Here is a 21,857-nt window from a genome sequence, read left to right on the forward strand (position 1 = left end):
CAGCATCGGATGATGATTTGTTTAAAGCTGCCTCAAACCTGCAACAAAAGTATGAAAAAGATCTCTCATCAACTTTTGCTGGTCAGCTTCTAAGTTTTAGATCAGCACTTAAAGAGGACATTCAGAAATTGTCCTCTGTGAAGGATCTTGCGCGTTTGCTCATAGTTGAGAATAGCGCTCTTTCATCAAATCTGCCTGATGTGTGCATAGCGCTGCTTTTATTCCTAACACTACCTGTGACAGTGGCCTCAGCAGAAAGATCCTTCTCAAAACTAAAACTTATAAAGAATTATCTCAGAAGCACTATGTCTGAGCAAAGACTTTCTGGGCTTGCTATCCTGAGCATTGAAAATTCTAGAGCAAAACGGCTGGACCTAAACCACATTGTGGACACTTTTGCAGAATTGAAGGCACGCAGACGTGTTTTCTAAGTTGTGGTGTTTTGTGAGTATACAAGTTGGAAGAGTTTTCAAAGTTCATGTTTGGTTCTGTTGCCAGCTATAGCCTTCCTTATTTGGGTTAAACCATGGGGTCTATTTATAACCTATTCGCAGAACCATTCACCCTCTAAAAATGTCAAAACATTTATTTTTGCCACTTGGCACAAAAAGATATGTTCTTTGTTTTTTGGTATTTCACGTCAAACTTATGGAATGTAATATTGTATTTTGACTATTAAGGCCCGTACACACGGTCAGACTTTTTGACAACAAACATGCAAATTAGCTGTTTTGGAGCAACATCTGACTGTGTGTACGCTCCATCGGACAAACTTTTTTGGTTTTCATCTGACTTTTGTTGGCTGTGCGAACGGACAAACTTTCTGGCAACAAAAGTCCGATGGAGCAAAGTCTGATCGTGTGTACAGAAAACCATAGGACTTTTGTACAAACTACAAACAGGCATGCTCAGAACCAATGCAAAAGATCAGACAACAATACAGAAGTTGACCAAAGGTGGCGGTAAAGAGCAGAAAAACCACGTGATTTGGTGAAAGTTGGCTGAAAAAGTCCTGCTGTGTGTATGCGATACAAGTTTAGGGCCGACGCCCTTTGTACAAAAATCCAAGGGAAAGTTTGTACAAAGTCCTATCGTGTGTATGAGGCTTTAGATGAAGCTGAGGAGCATGGGAAATATGTTATAAATAGAACCCTTTGGTTCCAGTTTGGCAAATATTAAAGTGGAACTTTAGGCAAATATTTGAATAACTGCATGGTAGAATTGGCAGCTTATGTTTGAGTAAGCAGACCTAGAAGGGGGCAAAGGTAAAATGGTGCACACCTGACTGGCTTTCTAAGATCGCTTTGATGTGTAAAACAGAAAACTGGCTGAACTGAATTATAAGTATTTGGTAAATATTTTGTCTGAATTCTTATATGTATGTCAGCTTTGTACTTTGTTGTGTTGGCTAGAGTTCCACTTTACTTGTTTAACTAGCCTCAGTTGTTGAATTGGCTGGTTAACCAATACATTTCTTTTTACATAGCTGTCCACAGCTGCCCCACGTGCCCTCTTTGAGCATTGTAAATCAGGCAAAATTTCATCCTATGTGAATCAAATTTTTTTTTTAATCCAGCAAAAATTAGTTTTCTGCATACACTCTTTTGTAAAGTATGTGTAGACCTTGCCCATTTACCCAACAAAATCTTCCTGTTTGATGACAAATTACACCTTTCTAGTCAATTAAATCAAAGGATGCTTCCGCACTGCCTGTTTGGTTGGAAAACAGCTTTGGAGAGAAATGGATAAAATCAAATAAAAGAAAAATAGTAAGATATTGTTCATTTATCATCATCGTATCTTCATATTTTAGATCAAGATTCACTCTTTTTCAGGTTGACTGACTGTTTATAATGTTCTGTTGCCTTACATTTGGCTTATTTTTGGCTGTTGGCTGTTGAAACCATGGCTTCTTTTCCTTTGGTTATTTTTAAAGACATGTTGAAAATATGCACGTTAAGCATCAAGATCTAAATCAAGTAGGTGTAAACTCAAAAATTAAGAATTTTATGGCAAGTTAAAGTGCATAGAATGGAAGACCTAATTTCTTCCTTCCCTTACAAGGTTGTCATCCTGTTAATTTTCCTCGTAAACCGGTGCAGTTTGCGTTGTTTTCCCTTTAAACGTAAGTATAAGAGAGTAATAGTAGTACACACAATGCTTTGAATTCTGCATTTTATTTACTATATGGTTATTTAAATTTTTGTTGTTGTTCAAAATTAAAATAAGCTGTTGCCTGGGTACTGTGCCACATGAGTGTGGTAATCTGTTGTTCAATGGAATTAGTTGATTTTTTTTGTGGAGGGGGCTGTTTGCAGGGGGGCCCCATACAACATTTTGCTATGGGGCCCTGTGATTTCTAGTTACGCCCCTGTATATATATATATATATGGGTTTACATTTACGGCTCAAGTTGTAAAAGGGGCAGGAGCAGACTGGCACAGAGCCCACTTAACTAGGTTCTGCCATGGTGTTTTGTCTGAGCAGTCTCCAATAAAAGTTTGTAGATGATACCTGCAGTGTACAAACCTTTTCAACTGGCATAGAATTGCAGCACTCATAATTATAAGCAGATGTCCAGAGCAACCCACCATCAGAAGTCAAAAGTCCCTCGCCCTCCCATACATCGCAGTGCCTACCTTGTACTGCTGCTGAGAAGTTGGGGGCAGAGCTGGGAACCAGAAAGTGAAAAGGTGGAGGACCAAAGGAGCACTGGAATCAGCCAGCAGACTTTGCTGAATGTTGAGACCAGGGGATGCAACGATGAGGGGGTGATGTGGCTGCAAAGAGGTGCAAATGATGTGTAGGGGGAATCGTCCTCTCTGCTGCCCAACTGCTGAGATGGAGAGCCGCAGGAGAAGTGAGGGTCACATAAATTTGGCCTGGCGGGTCATTCAGCCTATGGGCTGTGTGTTTAACATGTGGCCCAAGCCTTGCATTTGTGCTTGGTGTCCTACTCCTCTGAACCTACAGCCATCGTTCGGACACCCATCGGTCCAATCCATGTGCCAAAGGCAGTCCCAACAGGACCATTCTCTAATAGCTTTCAAAGGCAGTCCTGCTGAAGTGGGGGATAACATTAAGTTGACACTATTTACAAAGCAATTACACACACACACACACACACACACACACACACACCATGGTTGATACAGTTACAGACCAATAGGATACACTTGTTGGATACTGTACGGGGTCAGAAGACACCACATGGAGTGTAAAATCCACACCAAAATTACACAGCTGTGCACTAGGGTGTCCAGTGTGGGTGTCACAGACATGGATAAGTTCTACATAAACATGGAATATGTTAGCACCCATCTAGACTGCAGCATATAGCTCCAGCAATATAGTCATGTTGGCACACAGTTGATTAAAAATGGTTGAATTCGTTACACTCTCTCTCCAACTGGGAGCTCCCCAAATCTGTGTATGACAGGATACCATTGGACTGTGACACTTTGCATGCAAATGCATTGTGACCTGCTCTATATAGTATTTAACATGGTAACATTTAACCATCTGTAAAGATTTCTATTATTGCCCATTTATGAGAGGGATTAATGCTGGACACTTGACAGACCATAAACCTCTTCTATATGTTACTGAGCAAGTTGTGCACCAGCAGAGCACCACAAACAAGAAAAATCAATGCATTACATGCAAGACGTCAGTGCTATACAGCAGCAGAAATAGAAATTCCACTAGTCACCACACCAAAACTACAACATTAATAAGGGGTATTTTAAATATACAATGGGCTAGGGGAGCAAACAAGGGGACTTGATAACTAACTGAAGCATGCTCACTGAATGAGTTTAAAGGCACATGAACTCTATGGCGTTTTATTACAAGTATATTTGTTATACAGAATTAACTGCAACCTACATAAAAGTTTTGGACCTTTGGCTTTAATTTTGGATATTTTAAAAAGCTAGTAAAAAACACTAAATTAATTGAATGGGATTTCCCTTACAAATTGTGTATCTTTTTAGTAAAGGGCTGAGGCAGTTCAGGTTACTCAATATCTGGGACTCCAACTTTTTTTTACTTTACAATATGGTGGGAAGGTTTTTACTAGATGCACCTAAGTTTTGGCATCCGAAACATATTGGCCAAGAAAAAGTTTTTTGTAATTTTGCTGATAAAGAAAAAAATTGGTTGAAAGCGCACGCGATTTCACTGCGCTTATGGTGCATTTTTCATGAATCATGTGACTCAAAACTGCAAACATGAGTGCATTATTGGTGCATTCTTAACGCATCTCAACAAGGTTTTTTTTTTTTTTTTTATAACTTACCAGAAATGCAGCAAGCAAGATTTTAAACACCAAACAGAAGCACAATGGATCAGTGTGAAGACATGCATAGAATTTAAAAAGGGAAGCCCAATTCTTGAGCTTTCCATATGCTAATCATGGCTATATCTCTCTCTCTCTCCACACACAAACACACTCTATTCAGACCCCCTTAAAAATGTTCCCTCTGTTATATTGCAGCCATTTGATAAAATCATTTAGGTTCATTTTTTTCCCCTCATTAACCACTGGGCACTTAAACCCCTTTAATAACCAGACCAATTTTCAGCTTTCGGTGCTCTCACATTTTGAAGGACAATTACTCAGTCAGAACTAATTTCATATGGGTACAGGGTTGCATTTCTTTCACACAAATAGAGCTTTTGGTGGTATTTAATCACCACTTATTTTTTGTGCTATACAAGAAAAAAAGACCGAAAAAATTCTCAAAAAAATTATATAGATTTTTTTTTTTTGTTATAAAATTTAGCAATTTTTCTTCATAAATTTTGCCCAAAATGTATACACTACTACATATCTTTGGTAAAAATAAGTACAATTTGGTGTATATTTGGTCTTTGTGAAAGCTATGGTGCCAATATCTGAAAATTGATCACACCTGATGTACTGATGGCCTATCATTTGAGACCCTAACATGCCAGAAAAGTACAAATAGCCCCCAAATGCCCCCCCTTTGTGGAACGAAGACATTCCAAGGTATTTAGTAAGAGGCATGGTGAGTTTTTTGAAGTTGTCATTTTTTCCCACAATTCTTTGCAAAATCAAGATTTATTTTTTTTCACAAAATTGTCATATCAGGTTATTTCTCAGACACACAGCATATGCATACCACAAATTACACCCCAAAACACATTCTGCTATTACTCCCGAGTATGGCGATACCACGTGTGTGAGACTTTTACACAGTGTGGCCACATACAGAGGCCCAACATGCAGGGAGCACCATCAGGCGTTCACGAGCACCCAGGACAATTCTGACATTTCTCTCCTACATGTAAAAACAATCATTTATTTGCTAGAAAATTGCATTAGAACCCCAAAACATTATATATGGGTTTTTTTTAGCAAAGACCTTAGAGAATACAATGGTGGTCATTGCTACTTTTTATCTCGCATGGTATTTGCGCAGCAATTTTTGAACTTTTTTTGGGGGGAAAAAAAAAAAAAAAAAAAAAAAAAAACCCACACAGTAAAGTTAGCCCAATGTTTTTGCATAATGTGAAAGATGAAGTTATGCGAGTAAATAGATACCCAACATGTCACCCTTCAAAATTTTACACGCTCGTGGAATGGCGCCAAACGTCGCTACTTAAAAATCCCCATAGGTGATGCTTACATTTTTTTTACTGGTTACATGTTTTGAGTTACAGAGGAGGTCTAGGGCCAGAATTATTGCTCTCGCTCAAAAGCGATACCTCACGTGTGGTTTGAACACAGTTTTCATATGTGGGCGGGACTTGCGTATGCGTTCGCTTCTACATGCGAGCACATGGAGACAGGGACGCTTTCAAAAAAAATTGATATTGTTCATTTCACTTTAGTTTGACACTTTTTTCTCCAAAAATAATTTTTTTTTGATCACTTTTATTCCCATCACAAGGAATGTAAACTCCCCTTGTAATAGGAATATGGCATGACAGGTCCTCTTTACAGTGAGATCTGGGGTCAATAAGACCCCACATCTCACCTCTAGGCTGGGAAGCCTGAAATAAAAAAAAGAAATAAGATTCTGGCTTTGAGCATATTGGCGAGTCAGTAGAAGAACCAGAGGGCGCCAGGGTGGGGGACCTCCCCTCTCGCCTCCTGTAAGAATGATTAAGCAGCGGAACAGCCGCAATGATTGTTCTTATGGTTTAGGGAATCGACGGCTGAAAAAGCTGATATCTGAATAATGCCTGTAGCATTGTAGAATATGGGCAGGGCATTGCAGAGTATTGCTGGGTATTGCAGAGTATTGCAGAGTATTGGCAGGGAATTGCGGGATTGTCGGTGAGCAGTGCTATGGGCACTGCAGATACCGCCCACAGTGCTGCTGACACCGATATCTCCCCTCTCACTCTACCAATCGGTACAGAGAGGGGAGGGAGGAACCAACCGGCGTCATAACATGACGCCGGTTTGTTTACAAGTGATTGCGGTTACGGATGCTCTCGAGTGTGCGCCGCCGGGGGGCGCAAAAGCGTAATTCTGGGAGGACGTCATATGACGGCCTCCCAGAGTTAAGCAACCACCCTGTAGCCATCATTCGGCTATGGGCCGGTTGTTAACTGGTTAATGTACACACAGCATTCCGTATTGACAAAAAAAAAAAAAAAAACAGAATTGTTGACATTTTTGCAGATTAAAAAAGAAAAAAAATCTGAACTCACATGGTCCCAAGTATTCAGACCCTTTGCTGTGACACTTGTATTTAACTCAGGTGCTGTCCATTTCTTCTGATCATCCTTGAGATGGTTCTACACCTTTGAGTCCAGCTGTGTTTGATTAAACTGATTGGACTTGATTAGGAAAGCCACACCTGTCTATACAAGATCTTACAGCTCACAGTGCATGTCAGAGCAAATGAGAATCATGAGGTCAAAAGGAACTGCCTGAAGAGCTCAGACAGAATTGTGGCAAGGCACAGATCTGCCCAAGGTCCCAAAAAATAAAAATAAATTCTCCTGCACTTCAGGTTCCTTAGAGCACAGGGGCCTCCATAATCCTTAAATGGAAGGAGTTTGGGACAACCAGGACCCTTCCTAGAGCTGGCCGTCCGGCCAAACTGAGCTATCTGGGGAGAAGAGCCTTGGTGAGAGAGGTAAAGAACCCAAAGATGACTGTGGCTGAGCTCGAGAGATGCAGTTGGGAGATGGGAGAAAGTTGTAGAAAGTCAACCATCACCTCCACCAGTCGGGGCTTTATGGCAGAATGGCTCGACAGAAGCCTCTCCTCAGTGCAAGACACATGCATGGAGTTTTCTAAAAACCATCCGAAGGACTCCAAGATGGTGAGAAATAAGATTCTCTTGCCTTAATTCTAAGCGGTATGTGTGGAGAAAACCAGGCACTGCTCATCACCTGTCCAATACAGTCCCAACAGTGAAGCATGGAGGTGGAAGCATCATACTGTGGGGGTGTTTTTCAGCTGCAGGGACAGGACGACTGGTTGCAATCGAGGGAAAGATGAATGCAGCCAAGTACAGGGATATCCTGGACAAAAACCTTCTCAAGAGCACTCAGGACCTCAAACCGGGCCAAAGGTTTACCTTCCAACAAGACAATGACCCTAAGCACACAGCTAAAATAACGAAGGAGTGGCTTCACAACAACTCCGTGACTGTTCTTAAATGGCCCAGCCAGAGCCCTGACTTAAAGTGGGAGTTCCGCCGTTTATTTATTTTTATTTTTTTTTAAAGTCAGCAGCTACAAATACTGCAGCTGCTGACTTATAAAATAAGGACACTTAGCCGCCCAGTGCGCCCGCGATGTCGGCACCCGAAGCCGATCGGCTCTCAGGTGCTGCCACCGCCATCTTGGGTATTGGAATCAGGAAGTGGAGCCTTGGGGCTTCAGTTCCCTACTGCGGATGCGCGAGTCACACTGCGCAATAAGGATGGTCCCCGCTGTCTCTGGGATCCATTTGTTTCCCAGCAGACAGCGGGGGACCCGCAGGAAGTGGCGTAAATATCCGCAGATTCTGCTGATATCTATGCCGGAAGTGGGTACAAATACCTGTACTATACAGGTATGTGCACCCCCTACCCCCTGAAAGGTGCCAAATGGGGCGCCGGAGGGGGGGGGGGGGGGAAGGTTCCAATGAGAGGAAGTTCTACTTTAGGGTGGAGCTCCACTTTAAACCCAATTGAGTATCACTGGACAGAGCTAAAAATGGCTGTCCACCAATGTTTACCATCCAACCTGACAGAACTGGAGAGTGTGAAAAACTTGTTTCATCTTTCCCAAAAAGATTCATGGCTGTATTAGATCAAAAGAAGGCTTTTACTAAACACTGAGAAAAGGGTCTGAATACTTAGGACTTTGTGATATTGAATTTTTTCTTTTTTTAATAAATCTACAAAAATGTCAACAATTCTGTATTTTTCTGTCAATATGGGGTGCTGTGTGTACATTAAGGAGGAAAGAAAATTAAATTAAATGGTTTTAGTAATTGGCTGCAATATAACAAACAGTGAAAAATGTATGGGGGTCTGAATACTTTCCATCCCCAGTGTGTGTATATAATATACACACACACACACACACACACACACACACACACACACACCCTCGTTTTGGCCAAGTGCATCCTGAACTTTGGGTTTTGGCACCAAAATTTCTATCCGGTGCACCTCTAGATTTTACCATGGTCAAAGTCAGGCGACACATGAGAAGCGAAGGCAAAAATTTCTTTGGTCTTTGTCTTCCCTTCTCTGCAAACAGCAACATCTGATATGCCATAAAAATCATCACTTACCCGCATGCCTAGAACTAGGAAACCAATTTCTTCCATCAAAGGATACTTGCTGACTTGCTGCTGTATCTTCTCAGCAGACGCATATGGATCATAGCTCTTTTGCCCAATTTTCACATCCATGATACATGGTTTATTAAACTTCCTAGTTATATCTTCCAGTTTTAAATAAAGATCTGTAAAAGTTTTTTTTTTTATAGATTAGCATGTTCCTAAATTGACTGATATAAAAATATTTGCCCCAAAAACCATCTGTGCACCACATTTTAAACCTCCATAAATACTTCCTGCTTGTGCAATTGGCCCACTGATTTTCCCAGAAGTCTACACTAAAAAGATACTAGTCATATTTTAGGCATCCTCTGCAACAAAAGTTTAATTGGCGAGATACTGCCAAAGGGTTAACTTCTAAAAAAGGGACACAGACCCTGCAAATTTCCCTGATTAGAACAATGCAATTGCACTGGTTAACAAAGAAAAGGTTATCCCCACGTTTACCTAAACAGCCTCCAAAACCACCACCCCACTCCTGTACTATACTATACTATACACACATTCACATACCATCTGCAGATCCTGGTGGAGACCATGTGCCAAAATATTTTGGCAAAAACGTCCTAAGATCACGGAGCTTAGAATCTGTGCAGTCACTTGAGAAAACCTGTGAAAAACAAAAAGTAGGAAAAACAATGTCATTGACTATTCTGCAATCATGTCTGGCTGTGAGCCTTTCACAGGCAGCATCTGTGAAGTGTTAAAGAGAAGGATTATGATACTTATTTCCCGGGAACATCAAACATCACAGACACACAGTAGCGATGAACTGAACTTTGTGCTCAATGAGCATCTAATGGAGAAAACTTATTTTACTGATTCAAGTTTTGTATCTTGCCAGCTGCGGCAGTTCAAAAAGACACAATGAATAATTACAGGCCAGATGAAGGCTCTGACAAAAAGGAGGGACAAAATCCACATCCAAGTCAGGCATACAGCTTCTAATTCTGCAGTCTGGTCAGCACACATTATGCACATAAAAGATATCTGGAGAAGGAGAAAAAAAAAAAAAAAAAACCCACGGGGGTAAAGGATGAAACTGCCACAACTGATTTTCCTGGGTACCTGCCATTGGCCAATATTTTTTCTGATCTTAAAAATATCTGGCTCACAGATAGAGTCCAATATAAAGTGATAATTTCTTACGTTAACATGCAGAGATGCAAAAGTACTTCTTTACTTTTCAGCCTCTGAATGCATAGTGCTCCCACCACCAAATGTACTACTCGCTCACCTCCTTGCAAGACCCTAAAGAGGGTAAAACACTGTAAAAAACAATCTCTCCAGGAAATACTCGCTGGTCCTTGGTAACCTCTGTTGGACTCTCAAGACCCAGGTAATAATGCACCCACCCACTGTGCTCCTTCAGACTTGGATCCAATGTAATCCACATTAGCTGCCAGTAGTTTCAACAAAAATAGAAAGTGCCTCCAATATTGCAGTATCCAAGGGATTAAAAATGAACCTCTCCACCCCAGCTAGTATACAAGCCACGTGTTCATTCCACCTGATGAAGCCACCTGTGAGGTGGTGAAACTAGTAGAGGTGGAGCCTGGTGGTGGAACCTTGTCGCAACTGAGAGGCCTTTCTGATGCATCACTTATGCTTTTAATGTTTTAAATAAATGTGAGTTGTATACTAGCTGGAGTGTAGAGGTTAATTTTTAATCCATTGAATACTGTACTATTGGAGGCACTTTCTATTTTTCCGTATATTGTTGAAACTACCGGCAGCTAATGTGGATTATATTGGATCCAAGTCTGAAGTAGCACAGTGGGAGGATCCCTTAACAGATTTGCATGATTACCTGGGTCTTGAGAGTCCAAGAGATGTTACCAGGGACCAGTGAGGATTTCTTGGAGGGATTGTACATGTGGTGGTGGGAACACTATGCATTCAGAGGCTGTGAAGTAAACAAGTACTTTGCGTCTCTCTGCATGTCAACAGAAGAAATCATCACTTTATAATGGACTTTATCTTTGAACACTTTTATTGCACATTGTTATTGTGTTTTGTTTATTTGATTGTACTATTGATGCCGCGCTGTCACATTTATATTTTACTGTTTTTTGTGGGAGGACATCAGCAATCTCAGTTTATTCATAGTTTTTTTTTTTTTTTTTTAATTCATTGTATTGCATAATAGCACACAACTACCTCACTTTTAATCTGGCTCACAGAGCCCTTTGAGTTGAAGGGTTGGATGTGTTCCTATCAAAAGCAACAATAAAATAAAATGAATATCCCAAGTCAAAAGAGGGTCTGGTAATGTTTTTATTTAAAAACAAAGCTAGGTGAAACATTAAGTGGAACTTCAGGTGTCGGATATTCTGTCAGACTTTCATATAAAAACAAATAAGTATACAATATATCAGTGGTGATCTATTAGACCCTGAATCTCTCCTATGCCCTTAAAAGCTTTGTATCATATCAATAATTGAGGCTTTTTTCAAACTAGTAACAGTATATTTACAACCAACGAAACTGGAAGTGACTAAATACATGTCACTGCTGGTTTCTTAGAAGGTAGAGAAAAATCGGTGCCATTCTGGCTCCTGATTGGCAGCAGAATCACCTTCTGCAGTTCCAGGTTTCCTGGTGGGACAGGAGAGCTCAGGAAGGTGTCAGAAGCCCACTGGGTGGGCTTGTAAAAGCAATCCCGTGGCTATTTGTGCTAACACAAACACACAATACCGGGATGATGCCAGCAGCTGCAGGTATAATCCCAGTATAACAACCTTAAGTCCTGCGACCCATGGGTACATTGCAGCGTGGGAAGTGGTTAATAAGCTGAAAGGTGTTTGGTCGACCAATCCGAATCCCCTCTAGGCTCAGCCACTGGTATTTCTGGAGAAAGTTTTAGCGTTTAAGATAAGGAAATATTATGGAAGGGCTGAGCTAGAATATAGTATACTATGGCATGCATGGTGGCTACCCAAGTGCATATTCTAAATTGGACATAGATGCTTGCCAATGTGGGCGATGGTGGATAGCACTTTTGCCCAACAGTAAAAAGGGTTGCTGGTTCCATTTCCAAACACAACACTACCTGCCTGGAGTTTGCATGTTCTCCTTGCGCGGGCTTCTTATGGTTTCCTTACAAACTCCAAAGACATGCTGGTAGATTAACTCAATCCTATTTAAATTGTCCCTAGTACATTTATGAGTGCGAGTTAGGGACCTTAGATTGTAAGCTCCTTGAGGGTAGGGACTGATGTGAATGTACAATATATATGTAAAGCGCTGCGTAAATTGACGGTGCTATACAAGTACCCAAAATAAAATAATGTAGGCCAGGAAAACTGGGCACTCTAAAAGCTTTTGATCATTGTATTAATTTTACAAGTACCCTGTCGGACTTTGTCGTTGTTCTGGGATCCAATTAATGCTCGTTTATGGAAAAACCTAGCTGCTGTAGGAAATTTGGATTAGAGGATATTGCATTCTATACCTGTCTGTGCTCTCCCGTTTCCACAAAACACACAAATTATTGTAAATATTTTATTATTCGTCATGCAAATTTACAACAGCCACTTTGCAAGACATCTGCCACATCAAGCAGCCAATCAGGCGACAGTCATTTTCTAGCTCAGAGGAGCTGCTTCCTATGCAACTCCTCTGCTTCCAGCCGCCTCTCTGAATGAATCAGCATTATCTGTCCAATCAGCAGGGAGAGACTATAAGAAACAGTAACAATAAGTAAAGTAGTACTGTGGATTTACTGCCTGTACAGTGTGGCAGGAATCTGTTACATCCCAAGGCTGGCCATAAACTATACATTTTTGCTTTAGATTTACCAAAAACATACAAGGTCAAACCTAAACCCTTTTAGGCTGGATTCACACCTATGCATTTTTAGTGCTTTTTGCATTTTGCAGATTTGCACTACAGAACGTGTTCCATAGGAAACCATGATAAATGGACTGTAGTACAAATCTGCAAAATGCAAAAAGCACTAAAAATGCATAGGTGTGAATCCAGCCTTAATGTGCATGCAATCAGGCAGGACCTTGCACTACATAGTTAAAAGTAAAGCTGGCCATACACCTATAGATTATCTGGAGATTATCTATGGTTAGATGGAAAAAGTGGGAGATTCCGCCATCCACAGAGTTTAGCTAACATGGAGAAACCTGTTGCACTTTTTCCATCTAACCATAGAAAATATGCAGATACACTATAGGTGTATGGCCAGCTTAAATCTAAAGAAAGTTGTAGAAGAAAATTTGTAGAATGTATGACAGTGCTGTGAGGAAACATGAACCCCCTTAATTGCTATGCCTGTGTCAGATCAAATTACTAGCTTTCGCCTGCAGAGCACTAGACTGAAAGACACAGGGATTGTGGGATAGACTTCACTGAAAGTTTCAGTTCTTAGACTAAAGACAGATCGTGGATTAACTGGTGCAGTGCCATGCCACAGGTTTAATCTTCAGGTACCGAAATGTGAAGCTTTACGCTAGACTTAGTACAGCCCAACAAATGTAATCATGAAGCTACATGGGCAATGCACATTTTATGCAAGAAATACACAAGGTGCAACATAGGAAGAGCTATAATGCCCTTAAAGCTGTACTACTGCCTTAGCTTTAGTATTTCATATTAGTACAGCCTCCTTTCTTGTACTTATTTCACCTGAAATGTTCCAGCTGCTGCAGGAATCTAGCTGATTTCAGTGGCTGAACGTGCAGGTGGGTGGAAGCAGACAGCTGTGGTCACTGAGCCTGAACAAAGCCAGCGATTACCTGCAGTTAGGGACAGTAGACTGCTGCTGAATGCAAGCTGGCCTAAAATTTTCGGGAGGGCTAACCACTTTTATTCATATTACCACGTCAATAAAAACGGGCACTTTTACCCCCTTCCTGACCAGGCAAATTTTCAACTTTCAGCGGTTACATTGAGCGACAATTGCACGGTCATGCAACACTGTACACATGAAATGTTCTCTTTTTCACACAATCACCATCGGGTTTTTCTTGCCAAACAACAACAAAAAAAAAAAAAAAAAAAAAAAAAAAAAAAAGGTAGGTTAAATTTTATTCTGCTACATTTCTTGGGTGAACAAAAAAATAATTGTTTATTATTTAGTGTGTAGGAAAGTTACACATCTATGAGATACTGGCACCTTATTTCTTGAGGCCCAAAAATGTCAAGTACCCTCAAATGATACCAAGATATTTAGTAAGACATGGTGAATTTTTTGAAGTTGTAATTTTTTGTCACCATTTGGAAAAATACATTTACATATGGTCAGCAGTGCAGTTCAGCACCATTATATAAAACTGGTGTGGCGGTGATCATGGACACCGACTGGTGACAGTATGAAAAAAAAATATCAAAAAATACATTTTTCTTAAATTACTTTTTTCTAAACATCGAGACCAGAGAAATAGTGTTACTATAGTAACACTGTACTACTCTGGGGAAAGGGATCAGTATTTTTTATACACACTATGATTGCATAGCCTGCATCAATTTCATCGATATAAGCAACAATTTCTACAGAATTAAACTGGGTCAGTGTCTGTTGCAATTGGTCAAAGCTAAATCACATGGTTTCAGATGGGCTGTGGTTTGCCTGTCTACTCTGATCAAGGTTACAAATCACAGATAGCAACACAATTGTATGCAATGGGGGCATGAAAGGAAGCCATCCATTTTTTTTACAATGGTCATGTGATGTGCTGCGATTGGTCAGAGCGATCACATTACACTGGCAGCAGGCCGGTGCAGTGAACAGTCAATTGTTTGCTGGCCACAGCCGGTGACAGATCATGTTGCTGAGCGGTGCATTCTGGGACAACTTCATATGACATGCCAGAACAGCCGTGCAGTCCTGCCCGGCAGTCATTTATAATATAGGCCAGGCGGGAAGGTTTTAAGCTGGAGTTGCTTGTCACTAAGATTTTGGCCACCATTCACATTGTGCTCCACTGCTGTACATTAACCACTTCAGCCCTGGAAGAATTTACCCCCTTCCTGACAAGAGCACTTTTTGCGATTTGGCACTGCGTTGCTTTAACTGACAGTTGCGTGGTCATGCGACGTGGCTCCCAAACGAAATGTACTTTTCCCACAAATAGAGCTCTCTTTTGGTGGTATTTGATCACCCCTGCGGTTTTTATTTTTTGCGCTATTAAAAAAATAAAACAAGACAAAATTTTGAAAAAAAAAAATACAAACACGCTTTTTTTTACTTTTTGCTATAATAAACATCCCCGAAAGATAAATAAAAAATTTTTTCCCTCAGTTTAGGCAGATACTTATTTCTCTACATATTTTTGGTTAAAAAAAAATAAAATAAAAAAGCGCCATAAGCAAATATTGATTTGTTTGCACAAAAGTTATAGCGTTTACAAAATAGGGGATAGCTTTATGGAATTTTTATTAATATATTTTTTTAAATGGCGGCGATCTGCGATTTTTATCATGACTGCGACATTATGGCGGACACGAGCCGTTTCTGACATTTTCGGAACCATTGTCATTTATAAAGCAATCAGTGCTATACAAATGCACCGATTCCTGTGTAAATGACACTGGCAGTGAAGGAGCTAACCACTAGGTGGCAGTGTAGGGGTTTAAGTGTGTCCTAGGGTGTGTTGCTAACTGGGGGGAGATCAGTGTCACTGTTGCTAGGCAGAACAGGGCGATGCTTGTTTACTTTAGCATCTCCCCCTCTCCACATCCTGCAGGCACACGCCCCCGCCACCTCTTAAAGGGCAACATACAGTTATGCGATTCTGCCTTTACATGCCCTTCTGCCGACGTATATTGGCGTGAGGCGGTTAAAATGTGTTAAAGCAGAAAAGTAATGGAGTAAAGGGTAATAAAACTATGAAGGCGAGGCGTACAAAACTGCTTTTGGTAAAGTTAGTTACAAACCGCATTATACAAGTTATTTTATACTTTGCCGACTTCCACTTTATACTGTATGCTAAATGTATTTTGAACTACTAAAAAACGTAGTCAAGAGCAATTTACTATTTTTAGCGGCATTTTACCTCCGGATTTGCGGCGCATTTCGGGCGCTAGCGGGGTGCTTTTACCCCCGCTAGCGGCAGCGAAAGGGTTAAAACCGCCGACAATATGCCTCAATAGTGGTGTTTTGTCAGCGCTATTACAGCGCTGCCCCATTGATTTCAATGGGGAGCAGCGGTGGAGGAGCGGTAAACACACCGCTCCAAAGAAGCTGCTGGCAGGACTTTTTTCTGACGTCCTGCCAGCGCACCGCTGTAGTGCGGAAGCCCCCGGGGCTTTCACACTACACACAATGGTGCAGCTTCTTTAGGGCGGATTGCAGGCGTTATTTCTAACGCTATAGCGCCTGCAAAACGCCCTGGTGTGAAAGGGGTGTTAAGCAAGGCATGAAATTACCATGTTGTAGAAGTCCAGTTCTCTTGGTCCACGTGGTGGAGGCTGCAGTTGCTTCAGGACAGTCCCATCAGGATGCTGCAATATGCCTAAAAGAGAAATATTTCCTGTAATGCAAGTTATAAAAAAAAAAAAAAAAAAAAAAAAAAAAAAAGAGAGTGTATAACAGTCCAATAATATTAAAGCAAACAATGATCCTTCAGAACTTGAAACGTTGACTTCCATTCCTCAACCATGCAATATTGGATAACGTATGATATCAATGCAGCTTGGACATGAATACACAGTATGTCTGCTCCAGAAGCAAATTGAAAAAGGACTTGGTGTTAAGACAAAATTCCTAAATTTGGGGGTGTTCTATGCATATCCTGTATTCGGCTCAAAAATGAAACTTGGCGTCTGGGACAAAAATAAAACTTTTGTAACCTATGGGTTCAAGATATCTTCCATAAAAAGGATCAAAAAAAAAGGTACCCGCAAGTCTGGGCAACAGGTCCTACCTAGCTTATGAAAGATTCCATGAGAATGAAGTGCCCATCTCCCCATATCACTTTTCCTCATTTTTCTATAACTAAAATGGATGTGTATTCCGATTTGAAAATAAACCCAAACATTTATATCACAATTGAATAGTCCTTCATTACAAATGAAGGTACTGTACATCTCATAAATTCCAATTTTTTGAGATGGGAATGAAGTATACCTATAAGCAAAAGTATGTAGGCATATGACAAGCCTTAAAAAGGATACAAAATTTGTTGAATCCACAAGTGCGCTTTTACCTCTACTATTCCATTATACTGGATTTTTAAAGTTACAAAAATACAGCCATTTAGAAATTGGATGAAATGTTTAGCACTGGGAAAAAAGTGCATTTTATATACAACTAAATAGATCAAACCAAAATGAAGGACAAATGAGGTGGAAAGGGGGACGCTGTTCCAAATAAAGGACAGTCCCTCATAATCAGGAACAGTTGGGAGCCATGTACATCTTACAATCTGTACAACCTCATTTACGCAAATCTTTTAAAGAACAGTCCCTTGGAGGCGACTTCCATTGAAATCAATGGGTACCAGTCAAGTAGTACAGGAACCTTTTCTGAAGTCGGAGCGACTTCAGTAGGGTGCATTAGGACGGCTCTTATTCACTTACATTGATTTTTACATGTAGCGCGACTTGAGGCGACCTGAAGTCGGATCTGAGTCGTCCCTGTGTGAACCGGCTCGTAGAGTCCATTCACACAGAGGCAACTTTGGATCAGACTGCAAGTCGCCCCTAGTCGCACTACATGGGGGGGGAATAAAATAAATAAAAATCAATGGAGGTGAATAGATCTCTTAACGCACACTACTGCAGTCGCTCCGACTTCAGAAAATGTTCCTGTACTACTTCAATCCGATTTCTAGGCGGCCTGTACCCATAGAATTCAATGGAAGTCTCCTCCAAGTCAGATCTCCATCTATACTGAAGCGACTTTACAGAAAAAAGTTGCCTCTAATAATAAATCCCCGGCATGGGTTCTGGGTCTAGTATGGATTTTAAGGGGAATCCCGCCCCCTACGCCGAAAAAAAAAAATGGTATGGGGGTCTCCCAAAATTCATACCAGACCCCTATCCGTACATGCAGCCCGGTTGGTCAGGAAAGGGGGTGGGGACAAGCGAACGCTCCCCCCCGAACCGTACCAGGCCGCATGGCCTCAACATGGGGGGGGGTCGCCCTGCTGCCCGCCTACCCCAAAGCGCCTTGCCCCCATGTTAACGACAACAAGGGCCTCTTCCCAACAGCCCTGGCCGTTAGTTGCCGGGGTCTGTGGGTGGAGGGCTTATTGGAATCCGGGAGACCCCTTTAATAAGGAGGCCCCCAGATCCCAGCCCCCCACCCTATGTGAATGAGTATGGGGTACATCATACCCCTGCCCATTCACCTGAGGCAAAAAATAAAATAAAAAAAACACACCACACAGATTTTTAAAGTAATTGGGCAGCTCCGGGGGGCTTCTTGCGCTGGCTCCTCCACCATCTTCTTCCAGCATTGGCCCGTTCTTCTGCATCGTCTGCCTCCCTCTACTCTCTTCCTCCGATGTCGACATGACGGCCCCTGCCACTGTGATGCCGCGTGAGCAGTGTGCAGCGACTTATATAGGCATGGGGCGTGGTCACCGGGTGATGTCACCCGGTGAACCTGCCACTTATGACATCACAGTCCCAGCATGCCCCGGGACGGTGATGTCATAAGGGGCGGGGTCACCAGCCCTTATAAGTCGTTGCACACCACTCACGTGGCATTACAGTGGGAGAGGGCATCATGTCAACATCGGAGGAAGAGAAGAGGGAAGACTACTATGAAGACCAGGCCAACGCTAGCAAAAGAGCTGGAAGAAGATAGTGGAGGAGCAGGCAGAAGAACCGGACACCGGGGAGGAGAGGCCGGAGAAGTCGGATTTTTCGTTGTTTTGGCGTAGGGAGGGTTCCCCTTAATCCATACCAGACCTAAGGGCCTGGTATGCTCTTGGAGGGGAACCTATGCAGTTTTTTTTTATTTAAAATTTGGCGTGGCGTTCCCCCTCGAGAGCTGATTATTATGTGATTGGTTACAGCTAAAGTCGCCTGGCGGCGACCTGAAGTCATGTTGTAAGTCGCCCCAAGTCTCGCTGTGATTCATACTCAAGTTGTGTCCAAGTTGCGCTGCAAGTGGTGTTGCCCCTGTGTGAATGTACTTTAAGTGTCAAGATCACCTTCCCATTTTTTCAGAAACAGATGTTCCTTTTTAATCTCCAACTCAGTCAAGGAGAAATAGAGTAACAAAGTGTTTTATGGGATGTCTGTCTAAATTGCTCAAAAGGGAGAGAGGGAGAAAATATGCCAGCTGGAGGTCATAAAGGCAACTTTTTAATTGTGCATGACATAAGGCCAAATAATAACATTCCTACAGTAAAGCATGGAAATGGCAATATCCTGTTATGGGGGCGTTTCTCTGTATCAGGAACTGGTCACTTGTCAAGATAGAAGCAAAAATGGATGGGGTAAAATTCAGAATTCTTGAGGAAAATCTGCTGTCAATGGGAAGGAGGTTATCCTTCCAACATGACAATGGCCCAAAGCACACAGCAAAAATGACCACACTGTGGTTGAAGGAGAAAAAAGGCGAATGACATTGCATGGCCTAGTCAGAGTCCAGACTTAAACCCTACTGAAAATCTGTGGTATGACTTGAAATTACATACACACACAATTACTTCCTCACTTTAAGCCGATATATATTCTACTACATATTTATACGTTTCATTAACACAATAATGAACACACAATAGTTATTGTTAAAGCGGGAGTCCACCGGGACTCCGCGTTTTTTTTTTTTTTAAAGCCAGCAGCTACAAATACTGCAGCTGCTGACTTTTAAAATAGTGACACTTACCTGTCCAGCGCGCCCGCGATGTCGGCACCCGAAGCCGATCTCTAGGTCGCCTGTCGGGTCCTGCCGCCGCCATCTTGGGTATGGGATTTAGGAAATTGAGCCTTTCGGCTTCATTTCCCGGTTCCCTACTGCGCATGCGCGAATCGCGCTGCGCAATAAGGACGCTCCCCACTGCCTCTGGGATCTGTGTGTTTCCCAGCAGGCAGCGGGGCACTTGCGGGAAGGGGCGGGCACTTGCGGAAAGGGGCGTAAGTTACGCCCCTTTCCGCAGAGAGCTATCCCGGAAGTGGGTGCAGTTACCTGGATTATCCAGGTAACTGCACCCCCCTCCCCCCCGAAAGGTGCCGATTGTGGCACCGGAGGGGGGGGGGGGGGAAGGGTTCCGATGAGCGGAAGGTCCACTTTAGGGTGGACCTCCGCTTTAACTGCAAGATGCATGACAGAACATATACCCTTATGACAACATTAGTAGAAATCTATACAGCGGTTCTCTTTGACCTCTCTTCTCTCTCTCTCTCCCCCCCCCCCCCCCCCATTCCTTACAACCTCTTTCTCCCTGTGAAGGTCATTCCTAATGTTATAAAATAAGGTAGCTTGATGGGACAATCTACAAATCGGTCCCTAGTTGATTGGAGATGTATTTCTTGACCCTACAGTGGGAGAAAGACTTATTTTTTTCTGCTTATGTTATATGGTTTGGTTAATTGGCACTCCTGCCAAAACTAATTTTATGTTAAGATTGCTCTGTTTCTGTCTGTCTTTCAAAAGTCCTATGTTTATGATCGTTTCAAAGAAAGGCACTCCAAGGCTGCTCGATTTTCAAGTCTGTATTTTGTCCCCGTTTATCAATTGCACTTAATTTTTTTTTTCTTCAATAATAACACACCACACATGCAATAAGCATATATTGGTTTGTGCAAAACTTATAGAGTCTAAAAATACCTTATTTTGTATTCTAATAATTTTTTTTTTACTACCAATAGCGGTGATCTGCAATTATCGGGACTGTGACATTGCAGCAGTTAGATCTGACACTTTTTGGGAACCATTATACAGCGATCAGAGCTAACAATAGCCACTGATTGTTGTATAAATGTCACTGGCAGGGAAGGGGTTAAACACTAGGGAGCAATCAAGAGGTTAACTGTGTTCCCTCAGTGTGTTCTAACTGTAGGTGATGGGCTGCCTAGGACACAACAGGGAGCAGTGGATCTTTGTCATGTCAGAACAGGGAAATGCCATGTTTACATAGGCAGTTCAATGTACTGTCTCTCCTCGATTGTGGGTCACCAGCAGACAGAGTCCGTGGGACCTGCTCCCGTGGCTATGACAGAGGGATGCATGGGTACTCTTTTGCCCACCTGTGCCAGTGTACATTGTTGTGCCCTGGTCAGGAATCGGTTAAACTTAGTTTCAGATTCCTACCTGTTGCTAAAGAGATCACCATGCATGTCTGTGTCCATGTGGAAAAATTAATCTGCTGCACCTGCAGGGCTCTAATGAGGAAAACTGCAGGCCTGCATACCTTTAGACAAACATTCCTATTGGGAGTATTTCACATAAAAAAAAAACATTTATATTGCAGGGGGTGCCGGATGTCACTTGTATCAGAGGCAGGCTTCTGGGAAAATCAGTGAGTCACACAAGCAGGAAATGTTTTTTTTTGGGGGGGGGGGGGGGGGGGTTCTGTATACAGAACTCCTACAGATGGCCATATTGCATTTCACAGAAAATTACAGAGCTGCATATTGAAAAGGAAAGCTAAAATTTTTAACATTCAATTACAATATGACTTGTGTCCTGATTGTATATGCTATATATTGGAGCTGCACCATCATTAAAGAATCGAGATTGTGATTCTACCCCCTCCCGATCTTAAAGCATTTCCTGGATTCAGTGCAGAGAGTTCTCTGCTCAAGCGGACAGCTGTCCAAAAAAATAAACCAAAAAACACAGCCTGCCAAGAATCTCAATCTTTATACTAAGCAAAAAAAGCGATTCTCATTTTAGCAAGAATCGTCTAGCTCTACAAATTAAAAAATACATACACACATACAATTCTGGCTAAAATGAGAATCTTAAAAAAAAAAAAAAAAAAAATGTATACATCCTCCGCCCCACAAAGGTAGCGTTACCCTTTAACTGAACTGGTTCCCGCCCAGCGAGCCGTCGTAGCTGTCTGTCTCCTCACCCAGGCAGTTCAACCCCCCCACCACCCCACTTAGAAACACTACCTAGGCA

At 41.9% G+C, this 21,857-nt stretch overlaps 1 protein-coding gene across 1 annotated transcript in view; it reads right to left on the reverse strand.

Moving 5' to 3' along the window:
• Nucleotides 1-21,857, reverse strand: part of IPMK (inositol polyphosphate multikinase) — an 86,682-nt gene that overhangs the window by 44,826 nt on the left and 19,999 nt on the right. The window contains exons 2-4 of the mRNA XM_077454161.1: nt 16,202-16,287; nt 9,335-9,431; nt 8,774-8,946 (exon numbers count right to left, since the gene is read on the reverse strand). Of these exons, the coding sequence (XP_077310287.1) occupies nt 8,774-8,946; nt 9,335-9,431; nt 16,202-16,287 (356 nt within the window). The remainder of the gene's footprint in view (nt 1-8,773; nt 8,947-9,334; nt 9,432-16,201; nt 16,288-21,857) is intronic.

The sequence above is a fragment of the Lithobates pipiens genome, unplaced genomic scaffold (assembly GCF_037356315.1).
Source record: "Lithobates pipiens isolate NorthernLeopardFrog02 unplaced genomic scaffold, aLitPip1_a1.2 Scaffold_25, whole genome shotgun sequence".
Lineage (NCBI taxonomy): Eukaryota > Metazoa > Chordata > Amphibia > Anura > Ranidae > Lithobates > Lithobates pipiens.